This window comes from Sminthopsis crassicaudata, chromosome 1, assembly GCF_048593235.1.
Source record: "Sminthopsis crassicaudata isolate SCR6 chromosome 1, ASM4859323v1, whole genome shotgun sequence".
NCBI lineage: Eukaryota > Metazoa > Chordata > Mammalia > Dasyuromorphia > Dasyuridae > Sminthopsis > Sminthopsis crassicaudata.
In genome coordinates this window covers 259359119-259373998 of record NC_133617.1, presented here as the reverse complement: position 1 = coordinate 259373998, position 14880 = coordinate 259359119, and the positions used below count along the sequence as shown (strand labels likewise).

The window sequence follows — 14880 nt, the reverse complement described above, 5'->3', positions numbered from 1 at the left end:
AATAATGAGTTTCATTTTGAACATGATGAATTTGGAATGTTAGTAAGATATGGCTAGAAATGTCTAGTAGACTTTTTGGGATTGGATCAAAGGGAAGAGAATATTTGTGTACATGTACACGTACACACACACATATCTATCTATCTGTCTATCATCTGTATCTATTTGTATAAGAGTTATCAACATTTAACTTTCTGTGTGAGATAGTGTAAAGAAAAGACCAAGGATTTGCAGCAGAAGTAAAAGAAGGCTATGAAGGAAATATAGGAGTGAAGAATGAATTTCAGATTATATTACGGAGAAGATTTCTTCCACAAATAGAAAGTGATAGACATTAGAGAACTGGTTGAGATGTAGTTTTCAGAGAAGAGAGCAGGGTTATATCTTCAGATCAGAGAGAAGAATGAAAATATAGATGTAGTGCTAGAAATGAAAGAAGATAGGTAAATACTATAGATTATTCTTTTATTGTCTCTTTGAAATGGGAAATAAAATATAAGAAATTCATATATTGGATGTCAGGAAGTTTGCTTTGGGGCAGGATATGGGTCTTTACTATTACTATTTTATTTTTGATTATTTATTTTCATTTTTATTTTCTTTCTCTCAACTCCATCATTTAATAAAAACAGTGAAGAAAAACCAACCAGGATCTGACAATGAATGCAGTATTCTACATCTATACTCCCACCTTTCAATTGAGAGAAGAAAAAATTGTTTTATCATCTATCATATTGTGTAAATATTGATACAGAATTTACATTTAACAAGAGTTAGCTGTCTTTTAGTGCTGTTTTCATTTCCACTTTTTAGGATTGGGGGCTTCAGAAGAGAGAAGAAGATGTAGAATGACCTCTAGGTGGTTCATTCGAAGCCAATTTATATTTAACAAAACAAATTATATCCTTCCTTTCTAGGGGACAGATGATTTCAGGTGAAGACTGTGAATTTATTCAAAGGTTTGAGATGAAAAGAAGTCCAGAAGAGAAGCAAGAAATGCTTCAAAGTGAAGGCAGTCAGGTATTTTATTTTGAGGTCTTTTTCATGGTTTAAAGTGTGTAGTTTTTGATGTAATTGAGATGTCTGAGTCCATATGACTCTAAGAAATATATATATATGTAGTAGCATCCTATAATAAATGTGTTCTTTGGTGACTAGATTTAGCTTTATGAATGAACCTTTCTTTTAAGAAAATAATATAATATTAGATTTCTTTTTTTTATTATAGCTTTTTATTTACAAGATATATGCATGGGTAATTTTTCAGCATTGACCTTTGCAAAACCTTTTGTTCCAACTTTTTCCCTCCTTCCCTCCACCCCCTTCCCTAGATGGCAGGTAGACCAATACATGTTAAATATGTTAAAGTATACATACAGTTATTTTGCTACACAAGAAAAATCAGACTTAGAAATAAGGTAAAAATAACCTGAGAAGGAAAACAAAAATGCAAGCAGACAAAAACAGAAGGAATGGAAATGCTATGTTGTGGTTCATACTCATTTTCCCATAGTTCTTTAGCTGGGTGTAGCTGTTTCTCTTCATTGTTGAAGTGTATAATGATCTCCTGGTTCTGCTCATTTTACTCAGCATCAGTTCATGTAAGTCTCTCTAGGCCTTTCTGAAATCATCCTGCTGGTCATTTCTTACAGAACAATAATATTCCATAACATTCATATACCACAACTTATTTAGCCATGCTCCAATTGATGGACATCTATTCAATTTCCAGTTTCTAGCCAATACCAAAAGGGTTGCCACAAACATTTTTTCACATACAGGTCCCTTTCCCTTCTTTAATATCTCTTTGGGATATAAGCCCAGTAGTAACACTGCTGGATCAAAAGGTATGTACACTTTGATAACTTTTTGAGCATAGTTCTAAATTGCTCTCCAGAATGGTTGGATGTATTCACAGTTCCACCAACAATGTATCAGGGTCTCAGTTTTCCACATCCCCTCCAATCTTCATCATTATCTTTTCCTGTCATCTTAGCTAATCTGAGAAGTGTGTAGTGGTATCTCAAAGTTGTCTTAATTGCATTTCTCTGATCAGTAATGATTTGGAGCATCTTTTCATATGGCTATTAATAGTTTCCATTTCTTCATCTGAAAATTGCCTGTTAATATCCTTTGACCATTTATCAATTGGAGAATGGCTTATAAAATCTTAGATTTTTGAATATAATTTTTAAATATACAGTAAAACAAAAGGGGTTAATTCACATAAATAATTCTCTAGAAGAGATTTTATTGTAATTAATATTTTATTGAATTTATTGTTTTTGATAATCTTTTTAAAGTTCTAGTTAAAAATGTCAGTTTCTCATTTGATTTTAGGGCACATTAGATATCATTTTGAATTTACAGGCTTACAGAAAAAGTATACTGATTTAGAAGGGTCCTGCATCTGAGTGGAAATCTCTACTTTTGTACATAGCTAATACTGATTTAATGGACAAAGTTCTTATGGTAGCCAGCCTAACATCTTTCACTCTTTTGGGCTCTTTTGTTTTTTAAAAATTTGTTCGTTAGTAAATGATTTGATAGGTTCTAAATGATTGTATAAGTAATGTTAAGTTAGTGGCAAAAGCAATGACATTTCCTTAGTCCATATGTCCTTGATCTTTTGAAGTTCATTTCTGTGGTTGGTCTAGTTTTTCATTTCTTCCAAAATTTGATTAACATTCACTTTGATTTTGGTTGAGTAACATTAATCATTAGGGAGATGCTTGTCAGGGAAGTTAAATCCACACAAAAAGGTCTTATAGTTAGAAGGAAATGGAAAAGGAATATGAAAGCTCTTTCTTATTAACATTTTTTTTTAATCTATTTGTTCTTTGTTACTTTCTGTCAGAAAACTTTTGGCTTATGTTTATGATTATTACTATTGTGTGATATGACTTCATGTGGATGTTTCTTACAGGAATCACTTTTATGATCTTTTCAATGAAAACCACCTCACTGTGGTATTTGTTGTATATGGCACAGAGTTACCAGCTAATCTGAGAAATAATCCTGGGTGGAATAAAGAAGACAGTTACTTGAATATTTGTTTGTTTCCATATGGAATACAAGTTGAAATTTTGGTCTTAAATCTCCAAATGTTTTGATTATTCGAAATAGTTTTTTTTTTTCTTTTTTTGTCAGAATGCCATTCATTCAATAAAACTTTTTGTTGTTTGTTTTTTTGGCTTCCAATATATTTTTAGCATGGCTCTCAGCACCATATTTGCTTTCCCTATGGGCTTAGATAAAGCTTGAGATTACACACTTTAAAGGAAAGATGAGAAGATTTGTAATTAGTTCCAACTAGTTTGTCTTAAGCTAGAGGTTAGAGTGAAATTCCCCATGTTTTCTTGATGTATGTAATTTAGTTTTATAATGTGAGGTGGAATTAAAAATTACATTTTTCCAATTTGGTCATTATTTCTTATACCTCAGAATTTTTGTGTCTTCAAATAAAAGATTTATACTTATGTTACACTGTAAACTTCTTGAGGATAGTATTTGTCTTATTTAACTTTGGGTTTCCCATAGTATTTAGTGCTTACATTTTGCATAATCAACATTTAGTCAATGTAGTGAGTGAATAAGTAAAAATGTCTCTACTTGCCTTATCTCCATTATTTTTATAAACTTCTTCAAGGCAGGGTCTGCATCATACATATCTTTGTTTATCTCCCTGTAGTAGCTTGACAGAAGGCCTCACCCATCACTTTTTTCTTTTTGATATTTGTTTTTTTGGATTATATATCTGGCATTTCATCTATGTAGAGATATCTCAATGAGGAAACTCTCTTTACCATTACAGTTTAGTACCTGTTCTGCAACTGCTGGTCTATCTGTTAGTCAGTAAACATTTATTATGCACTTACTGTGAATCAGACACCATAACAAACTATGAGGACACAGTGCTGCTCCAAGAAGTTATGCCTTTGCTTAGGAGCCCAGAGCCAGAATGTGCCAATATGAGACCATGAATCCAAGTTTTTTTGACTCCAAGACCAGTTCTATGCATTATGTCACCCTAATCTATTCCCATAAGTGTATGCTAAAAACAAAAAACAAAAGTTGAATTTAACTTCTTTTAATTATTATGGTGTTCCTTTTAAACATATTGACCTTTAGGAGGTGTCACAATCCATATCTCTTTCTTGAAAGGGTTAGAGGCAGTGTATTTTCATATTTTCATTGTTGAATCTACTTGTAGAGTGTAAATTTTTTTTTTTTTTAATGTCTCTTACATATCAGACGATTCTTATGTATTTGCTGATTTTCTATAGCAGATGTTTAATCTCAGATTTAGGTTCTCCTGTGCTTGGAGGCTGTTTCACCCAATTTTTAAGTTGATTACTATAAATACGGAGTAACTTTAGCTAATCAAACATAATTATCAAAAAATGAAACTCTTGAATAAAGTTATAGATTACATTATTTAAGATGAATTTGAATGTATTTTTATTTTTTAGTGTGCCAAAACATTTATAAACCTGATGATTCACATCTCCAAAGAACAGACAGTTCAATACATACTAACCCTGGTTGATGATATGCTTCAGGTACGTTAAATTCAATATTTCATTTAATATATATTCTAGCTTTATTTTTATTTTTTACTTTGGAGTAACTAAAATTTTCGAGATTTCATGTGATATATAATTTTCCTAATTCTATAACTTGTGAAAATTGTAATTTGGTAATTATGTACTTATTTGTAGGTTTGACTTGTTTTTCAGGGTCATTAACATGCAGAATGTCCTTATTTACAGTAATAATTGGTCTTTATTGAACATATACCATATGCATTATATTTTTCTAATAGCTTTTTTAAAAAAAATTTTGTTGATTATCCCTATGTGCAGAATAAAGTATCTTCTGTGTTTCTATTCCAGCTTCCTTCCCTGAGAGCCAAATAGGCAGGTTATTGGAGTGTATTGTTTAGGGAGAGTTGAAGGACATCTCCTGAGAACATAAAGGCCCACGGACTGCTATGTGACTTGTAGGGATTTAAAAATGATGCCTATCATAGATTTTATAACTGTCTGCCCTCTGATCTGTAGATTTTGAGAATCAGTATGAAGTTATTCTATCATAACCACATTTTTCAAGCCTCAAATTTGAAGATTTAGATAACAATTAAGCATGATATATATATTCATAAGCAAGAAATCTCAGACATTTAGATCTGTCTTCCTTTTAAAGTACTGTGAGTTAAATTGAAGAACTGCTAGAAGACAAGATGATTAGCTTTATTGGGAGGGTAGTGAGCAGAAAAGTCATATGTCATATATCATATGATAACAGATTATGGCATGTTCTGAAAGCCATAAATTTAAAATTCATGAAGTAGGAATTAGGAATTTATTATAAATTCTTGAAAAGTATGGAATGGTAAAGTGGTAGTTTAGGAAAATAAATGTAAAACTTTCTCATTTATAAAAATGATGCCTTTTTTAAACACATGCATGATGCTTAGTTTTTTAATCATAAAATGAAAACAATATTTACTTTCATAGCATTCATAGACTAACGATAAAATGTAGTATTTGGATTGTTTTGTAGCTGAATAAAGTCCCTGTTAGAAATACTTTTACATGTATTAGAATAAACATTCCACAACATAAGGAGATAAAAGCCTTTTCAAACAGCAGGTATTTGTTAACAGAAAACAAATAAAAAACTAGCATGAAAAAAATATATTTTGTGATCTCTGATCTGATCTGAAAATTGGAAAAATCTTTTAACACTCTTTTTAGCACATTGCTATTTGTAAGTTTAATAAGGAAGAAAATATTTCATTTTCATTAATTTTCATATATAAAATGTGATATGAAAATGACATTTCTGAACATTTATGTTTCTCCAGGAAAACCACCAACGAGTTAGTATTTTCTTTGATTATGCTAAACGTAGTAAGACCACAGCATGGTCCTACTTTCTGCCAATGTTGAATCGCCAGGATCTTTTCACTGTCCACATGGTAAGAATTCAGTTGGTTAAATTCCCATTGTAAAAGAGAATTGACTTTATGGATGAGTTTTTTGATTCCTAAGGTAATATAATCATAGCTATATTATTCTTCAAGAATCTTAGCTCTGTTAATTTCAGATTAATGGCTAGGTAGCCTTAATAACTAAATTATATTTAACATAGTCATTAATTTTAATAATTATTAATAGAATAAATAATTTGCAAATTAGTGAAAAACAATGGAGGGAAAAAGAGCCTCTCTAAGCTGAGGGGAGATGCAATTTAAGTCCTATCACTTAAAGGGCATATGTCATTGGAACTAATGGAGAAAAACAAACAAGTGAAATGGAAATGATTTATTTGTGTTTCTATTATAATCTATTCAGAATTCTTTTTTGTACAACCTACTTCTACAGTGGAACTCTTACCTCCTCAAAGGCAGTAGCCGTGACATTTAGGAACTCTTGAGTTCAGACTTAGAGTGGCAGAACCTGATCCAAATAAAGAGGAATTTCCTATAGATAGAGATAATGCAGCATATCTAAATAAGCTTTTTTTTTTTCTTTTAAAGTTCTTCACAGTGCAGTTCCAACTTATCTTTTTAGCTTCATGTCTTGCTTATTACCCCCTTTTCATATTGTGTGATCTAGTCAAACTGACCTTTTTTTGGTTCTTCATATTTGACACTCAAAGTTACTGTAAATAGTTAGGTTATAACATTCCTGAGTTGCCCCTGAGGTGCTGACATCAGTCTCAAAATGGAGAAAGGAGTTTGGGAATTGGGTGTGGAGAAAGGGAATGTTAGTAGATAAGGGGTGAGTGTGCTTAGGTTTGACATAAGCCTAATACTGACTTTTGTAGAAAGAATGGGGTCTATCCTGTTTTTCTACCTTCTTATTTGATCATATATCCTTTAGGGTCAATTCAAGGCCTTTACTTTAAAGAAAAGTGTTCTAGTGCATTTATTTGTGGTTGACATACTGATTGCATTAAATCCTGGTGAACTGCAGAACCTTTTCATTGGTATTCACAACCATTCTAATGTATTCTGTATGAGAAATACCTAATAAGAAAAAGAATGTTAGATAAATGTTGTTTAGTTGTTTTTCATTTGTATCTGACTCCTTGTGACCCCATTTGGAATTTTTTTTGGCAAAGATACTGGAGTGGTTAGCCATTTTCTTTTCCACCTTATTTTACAGATGAGGAAACTGAGACAAATAGGGTTAAGTTACCTGCCCAACATCAAACAGCTAGTAATTATCTGAGGCCATATTTGATCTTAGGAAAAGGACTTTTTCTCATTTCAGGTCTAGTGCTCTATCCACATGCTACCTAGTTGCTCTGTTACCCAGATGATGACATGGAATCATGTGAATAAATTTTTGATTTAGAATTGAGAGGGAAAAAAAGTTGAGATGAATTGCATTTAGGTAATTTTTAGGACCACTCCCTCTACAGGTGACCCAAAGGATAGTGGAAAGATATGTGTTAGGCATAAAGCTATAAAATGTGATTCTACTTAGGAGTTGCATGAAAAAAGTAGCATAAAAGATGTTCTGAAAAAATGTTATAATTGGAAAAGAAAAATATAACAAGAGCAAGTGATAAGAAGTGAACAGGCTGAATATTGCATTAGTATCTAGGAAATATCAACCATAATAGGAAATTTATGGAGGAAGAGGAATCTCATGGGATAAGATGGTATAAATGGATTTTGATTTGTAACATCACAACAAATATTACATCCATGAGATCATGGACTGACTTCTCAAAATACTGAAGAGTGCAAAAATGAGTTATTTAATAATAGTCTACATTTATTAGCATTTTATTTACATTATTTTATTTGATCCTCATTGAAGAACATATTTTTCTGTATTTTCCTGAGACAGAACACATTTTAAAAATTTTTTATTGATATCTTTTTTTTAAATATCATCAGAATTTTCTCCTGTATCTTTTTTTCCCCCTCTCTTTCTAAAGGGTTAATTGTATGTGACAAATAGTAATTTTAAAGACAAAAAGAAGCACTGAAGCACAATCATAAGTAGGATTTTAAAACTCTAAAACCTGTTGGGATTCCTAGATTTCAGTTTGCTTGATATCTTTAGGAATCAAAAATGTCATTGGTAATTATTAGTCCATTGTAATGCAAGTATTTCTTCTTTGTTTTAAGGCAGCAAGAATTATTGCCAAATTAGCAGCATGGGGAAAAGAATTGATGGAAGGCAGCGACTTAAATTATTATTTCAACTGGATAAAAACTCAGCTGAGTTCACAGGTAAAAGAAATTTCAGTTTTGGTTTTGAAAGGAATATTTAATTTATATTGTGATGCTGAAGTCTAATATTTATGGTAGTAAATTGAAAGGCCATATATTACAAGTAGCCTTCATCTACTCTCTGGTTAGACCTGGCTCTTCTTCTATTCTCTTTTTCTTCTAGCACTCTCTTTTTCTATCTTCTGTTTCTCTTCCTTTATATACTTGCATCCCATGGCAAAATTATGTTTCTCTTTAACTCTGTTTTACTGTATTTCTCTATCAGTCAGTGTCTTGTATTTAACTCCTGTTGGTGATTTCTTACTTCATTGCATTTTCCTGATGTTGAACATTAAGACCTAAAGTTTTGGTGAGATTTTTATTATTGAGCTAGCTCTATATACATTCCAGGCCTGTCCATTCCTTTGTTTTCATGGGACAAAAAATAGCTAGGTGGCCTGTTGACTAGGGATAAATCTGTTTAGTTTTTGGACTTATTGCTCTCAAGAGTGGGGTCAAAGCCAGAGAACAGACAGACTTTTGGGATGGGAGTTAAATCTTTGGATATTTTGAAGCTTTCAGTAAAAATGCTGGTTTCTTTATAACCTTTAGGGAAGCAGATGGTAAAGCACATGAAAGCACAGAATGAAATAAGGAGTGGGATTTTGGAAGAGGATCCTGGAGGTGAAATGATGAAAGACAGTGAAATAAGAATATCATTGAAGTGGTATTTGGTGGTTCTAGTGGTAGAAGCATATCATAGAAGGATAATTCTATATAAAGGGTAAGGGGAGATGGGATTTCACTAAAATGATTTTGTTCATGAGACATAGGAAAAGGTCAGATAGTGATGATGTGCTGCACTTAAGGCATTAGGTTTCTAATTAGATGTATTTTGGGTAAGCTTTTTGATACTGATGATGTGCTGCACTTAAGGCATTAGGTTTTTAATTGAATGTATATTTTGAGTAAGCTTTTTGAAAGGTATAGATGATGTATGAGTGTTTGAATGCAGTACTTACATGGGTTTTTCAGGCATGTGAAATATGACATTTCCCATACATTTATTGTTTGTGGTTGATTCTTGGTACTTTAAAAAGTTGCATTGCATATTTAAGAGCAATGAAAATTGGGATAGTTATACCTTTGGAAAAAATTAGTTCTGGAAATGTTTAGTAATGTAAAACATTTTGCTGGAGCAGTGGCTTCATTGAAGTATGAGCCTGTTATTTATATTTTAAAATACCTTCAAAAATACTTATATCTAGAAGAGAACTAGTTAATTCCAAATCAGTCATGTTTCTTTGTAGATCCTTCATAACAGGGTACTTAGGATCTGAAAGATATAGAAGTTTGAAAATGGGCCTTTGTTTTTAAATACATCATCACTCTCAGTTTTAATGTGCTTTATTAACCAATTAAAATTTTTAGATTTCTTCTGCATTTTTAGTATTTGAAATAATTTTTCTTTAAACAACTGTCATTCTAATTTTAGAATTCTAGCATGGTAGTAGTATTAACATTTCAGTCAGTCTTTGTGTAGTAATGATTTGATTCATTCTGTAATTTTTGGAATGAACACTGATAGTAAAAAAAAATACTGTTATTTACAATTAGTATTTAGGGTGGCTTAATTTCATTTTTGTTTCATCTTAAATTTTTTGGAAATAAAATTTATGTTATAGCTCTGTTATTGCAAGAGCCTGTTTTTACAGTTATTCATTCCTACTGTGGTTTTTTTTTTTTTCCTTTTAAAGTACAAGGAAATAATATTGGCATTATCATCATTGAACAGGAAAATTCCAGTGTCAAAAAAAAGTTTTTCTTAGAATTGAATTCACTTCATGTCAGATAAGTCACCCTGATAGGGCACATATTTGTCAAGGGTTAGAGACTTTGAGTTTCTTTGTTTTCTTTTTCTTTTCTCTTTGCATTTACTCTTACTTCATGACTTTTCATACTACCTTGGTACTATTTTACCATTTAGAGTAATGGGTATTATTTGTCTCTCAAGAACTTTGAATTGCTGCAATTATTAGAATTCTTTCATTGTACTTATGCTAGGATTGACTTTGTAATCCCTCTTTAAAGATTATCACTGTGATTATTTTTAATTGTATTCATTGTTTTTTTTTTTAAGTACTATGTGATATTTTTAGAAGTCAGCTTTGAAATGGTTTAAATAACTTTTATTTCTGCCTCATAAAAGCTAGAAGTGCATATCTCCATATGAAAGAGAATCTTCAAAGTAATTGCAAGGTTATCTTTGACTTGGTTATCATTTACTGGTGTCAGTCAGCTGTGTTTATTAAGCTCCTAATGCTAAGATTGTGAACAAATAAAAAAATAAACTTTGCTTGTTTCCTTAGGAAATTTCTCATACTCCCTTTGTTTACAAATATTTTTTTTCTCTACCTTAATTACTCTATTTTTTAAAAACTTTTTTTTTTTTTTTGATTGATTGTAAGTTGTTAATACTATTATTAGTGTAGTAGTTGTTAGCTCTGGGCCATAGACCCAAATCTCATTGTCTCCTTAGGTCTGTGCAAGGAGAGAAACATGATTTAGCACGAATTTTTGAATGCTTCTTGAAGTCCTACTCAGAGTGCATGTCATATATACACACACACAGAGGATATGTGTTTATATGTATACATACACATACAAATATACATATATACACACTTATATGTGTATATTATTTGTGTGTATGTGTATATTTGAGTATGTGTATGTGTGTGTATGTTTGTGGGAGGTGTTTGTGAGACACTTGGTGTTAAGTAACTTGGTCAGGTTACACAAATTTTTAATGTCTGAGGGTAGATTTGGACTCAGGTTCTCCTGACGCTCAGGCAGGTGTTCTCTCCCCTGCGCCACCTCACTGCCTCTGAGAACATGTCCTATTGAGGGAAATATTTTCCTTTTCTTATGAAATTTTGTGTGACTCTAGGGTTCCCCCCCCTCTGTTGTTACAGTGCTTTAATTACAATTTAGTTAGTTAGTTTTCTCAACATAACATGGTTCCTTTATAAGGATGCACATATTTGCAAGTTCTTAATACTATTTAAAGAAAATGTGCTCTCCAGAATATTTTATAAATTATACTCATAACATTTCCTTGTTATGTACTTGATTAGTTAAAATCAGATAAAAATGAAAACTTGCTTCCTAATTGATATGTTAGGATAAAGTTAAAAACAAAACTAAGTAATGAGTTATTTATTTTGTAATAGAAACTGAGTGGTAGCGGTGGTGCTGTTGAAACAGGAACAGTCTCTACAAATGAGGTAAGTATATATACCATCTTAATACACTGACCTAAAATACTATATTTTTTATTGTTAATAAGTGATAATTAAAAAATAGTTGGCTAGTTTTATTCATTTTAACTTATGAAATAATTTAAATCTGTTTATTATCCACTGTAGGTTTTGGGTATAAATCAAAGGGTTTTTTTTGTAATCCACGTTTATAAATTATTTTTATTATTTAGACATGGTCCATTTCTTTCTTCTTCATCTATTATTCCATAGGCCAGCTCTTTTATGAATCATAAAAATCAAAGCAACTGAATATTTGCTTGGTTGTTGCTTAATGGGAGGTAGAAATTCTATAATTAGGCTTCTTATCATCTTTTTAAACTTCATTTGCTTAGGTATCCAGACTAATAACTTGTTGGTGGTACTCTTTATGTATAGTGGAGCAGTGAATGATTAGGATAATGGTTAATTATTAAGATTAAAGATCATTTAGTTGGATTGCATCCAGAGATAGTCCCTGAATGTTAGTCCCTGTTTTTCCACTGATAGTGAAGGTGGGCAAACTGCTTAATTTCTTTAGGCCTCAGTTTTTTTATTTGTAAAATTAAGGTGTTCTAGATATTTCTTGACCCTAGTCAGTGCTGATATTCTATGATTATAAAGCAGCTAAACTTCTGGTGTCTTTAACACTCAGGTTATCCAAATAGTATACCTCAGAGCCATGTCTAGAAGGGTAGGAGTGTCTTGGGCAAATATTTTCATTGTCCATCCCTTCTTTTCTTGAAGATTTTTATACAAGAGAATTGTTCTTGTAGTTGAAGCAGGCATGCTACATATAATTGGGCACAAAGGATCGACACAGGGGTGCAAAAACTTTGTACTGAGGCAGCCTTATTGTGGAATCATGGAGTGTTAGGACTGTAGGAAACATCAAAAAACAATGAAGCTAACCCTTTAATTTGCCAGGTAGAAAAATGGCCCACTTTGCCAAGGTGATGGTAAGTGTAGAAGGTACTGAATATATGTATGGATGTAAACACACTCTCTTCCTGAGTCATTATTATAGATCTTAATTAGTTAAGAAGCATTTTCTCCTCTATGTTTCTCTCCTCTTTATTTACCTTTTTTTGGAGCACTGGTCTTCCTCACTTCCTCAAGTTGCAAGTTTAGTGACCACTTGTGGGCCAGTCCCAGTATTAAAGGGCATGGCAACTTTGACCCGCTCTGTTGTTCCATTCCAGGCATGTTCATTTCTCAGGCAGCCTGATGGCCCTAGCTTCTGGGGGCTCACCATACTGGCTCCTGATTGACTTGGCCTCTTATCAGCTGTCTCTATGAACTCAGTAGTTTTGTTATATTTGCTTCCTAGCAGCATGGATTACACACATGTGCCACCACTCCTGGCAACACAAGGGACAAGATACTTATAGAGTTGATGGAATGTACTCATAGAGAGGAAGACTCCGGCAGCTAGGGAAACTGGGACAAAACATCCTCTATAAAGTGAGATTTGAGTTTAGTTTTGAAGGAACCTAGAATTCTAGGATGTGGAAATGAAGTGAGAGAACATTTTAAGTGTAGGGGACAGCTGGGGCAAAGGCAAGGAGACGGGAAATGTATTAACTTGTAGGAGAATTAACAAGTAGGCTATTGCTACAAATTATCAAGTGTAGGGAGAATAATAAAACATAAGAAAACTGGAAAAGTAAGAGAAAGTGGGAAGGAAAGGCTGTAGGTACCAAATAGAGTACTTCTTTTTGATCATGAAGGTATTGAGAAAATGTTGAAATTTATTGATTAAGAAGATAATGTGATCTTCTGTGATTTGGGAAAATGACCTTGGAAGTTGTATTGAGGATGAATTGAAGTTGGAGGTACTTGAGGCAAGGATACCAATTAGAAGACTATTATTGCCTTAGGTCATATGAAAGATGATAAGGGCCTGATGCAGGGTAATAGTTGTGGGAGTAGAGAGAAGGGGAAATATCTGAGGGATGTTGTGAAAATAGAAGTGATACAATTTGGCAACTGGGTATATGTATGTATATACGTAGTATGTAGTAAGCATGAGGAGTCTAGGGTGACACTGTTTCAAACCAAATTTCCCAGTAATTGGTGGTTTTGTTATTGTTTTAGGCAGCTAGATGATGCAGTGGATAGAGTGCTGGACCTGGAATCAGGAAGAATCAGTAATTTGAATCAAATTTAGCAGATTAGTTTGTAAGGGGGAATCAGAATCCCCCTTTTAGAATCAAAGTTAGTACTATGGACAATAGATATCAGGCACTAGATTCAGAAAGGATTTCCGTTGGTAGAAGAATTTTTCTATTTCAGTCAATGAGATGGCTGCGTTAGCACCCTGGATACTTTAGAATTAGCCGGAGTCAGGATAAGCAAAAGTCCTTGGTCTTTATTTTTGGTCTTTAGGGGTAGAAGTGAAGGGAATGGACATGCAGGATCTCCGTGACCTCTCCTCTTTTTCTCCCACCCAAAAATGACTCTGGCTAGTCTTAACTCCACCCCCCCCCCCCCCCACCTCCCAGTCTCTCCTACAATTCTCTGTATACACCAAAGATTGGGCCAGCACAGAATAGTGGGAAGGGCCATTTCCCAAGCGTATTCTAAGAGAGTGTTGTCCAATCGGTAAATAGCCTTAAGTGTTTGGTTGTCTGACCTCAGTGCATCTACTCAGTTTCAGCCCTTTACAAATCAAGAATAAAACTATTTATTGTCTATCTTTACTCAAATTATTCTCAAAAAATTGCTAGTTTGTGATTTGCAAATAGAAGTAAGTGGACTTACCTGACTAAAAGGTGGAGAAGGTATGGAGAGAGAGAGGGAGAGGGAGAGAGATGAATATGAAAAGGACAGCTGCTTTAGTCAGATCTATTTATTTTTAAAAAGTGAGTGTCCAATATGATGTAAATAATGTTTTGATTGCTTCAAGGTTCCATAATTTTATCAATTGATTCTCTTCTGCTATAGAATGACTACTTTATAATGTTCAACATGGTGATAAGTCCTGTTTAAAAACTGATGTTTAGCTTAATTTCATGAAACTTGTACTTTTAACGCTATAAGGGATCATAGAAGTTTTGTAAGAATTGAGGATCAGGGAATTCTTAAGACTGAAAGACTTTCAGGCCTCAGAGGAATTCATTTCAAGTAGTAAAGTTTCAAATGTTGGTGACTGGAGATGGGGAACATAATTTGAGATAGGATCTTGGTATCTTTTGGAAACCTATCACATGGGCAGCTATTCTATCTTCCAATAAGGTTTTTAGCCCCAGTCTTAGTCATATATAGATGGAAAACATTTTGGCATATTAGCAGTGCATGATTTTTGCCACTTGATGTCAGTATAAAATAAAATTTTATTCTGAT

At 32.8% G+C, this 14880-nt stretch overlaps 1 protein-coding gene across 5 annotated transcripts in view; it reads left to right on the top strand.

Moving 5' to 3' along the window:
- Nucleotides 1-14880, top strand: part of ATP6V1H (ATPase H+ transporting V1 subunit H) — a 106349-nt gene that overhangs the window by 23260 nt on the left and 68209 nt on the right. For 3 of the 5 annotated variants that reach the window (XM_074278323.1, XM_074278332.1, XM_074278339.1), the window contains exons 3-7: nt 918-1020; nt 4473-4562; nt 5870-5983; nt 8153-8257; nt 11470-11523. In XM_074278323.1, the coding sequence (XP_074134424.1) occupies nt 918-1020; nt 4473-4562; nt 5870-5983; nt 8153-8257; nt 11470-11523 (466 nt within the window). The remainder of the gene's footprint in view (nt 1-917; nt 1021-4472; nt 4563-5869; nt 5984-8152; nt 8258-11469; nt 11524-14880) is intronic. The other 2 variants (XM_074278349.1, XM_074278358.1) reach the window with 1 other exon arrangement.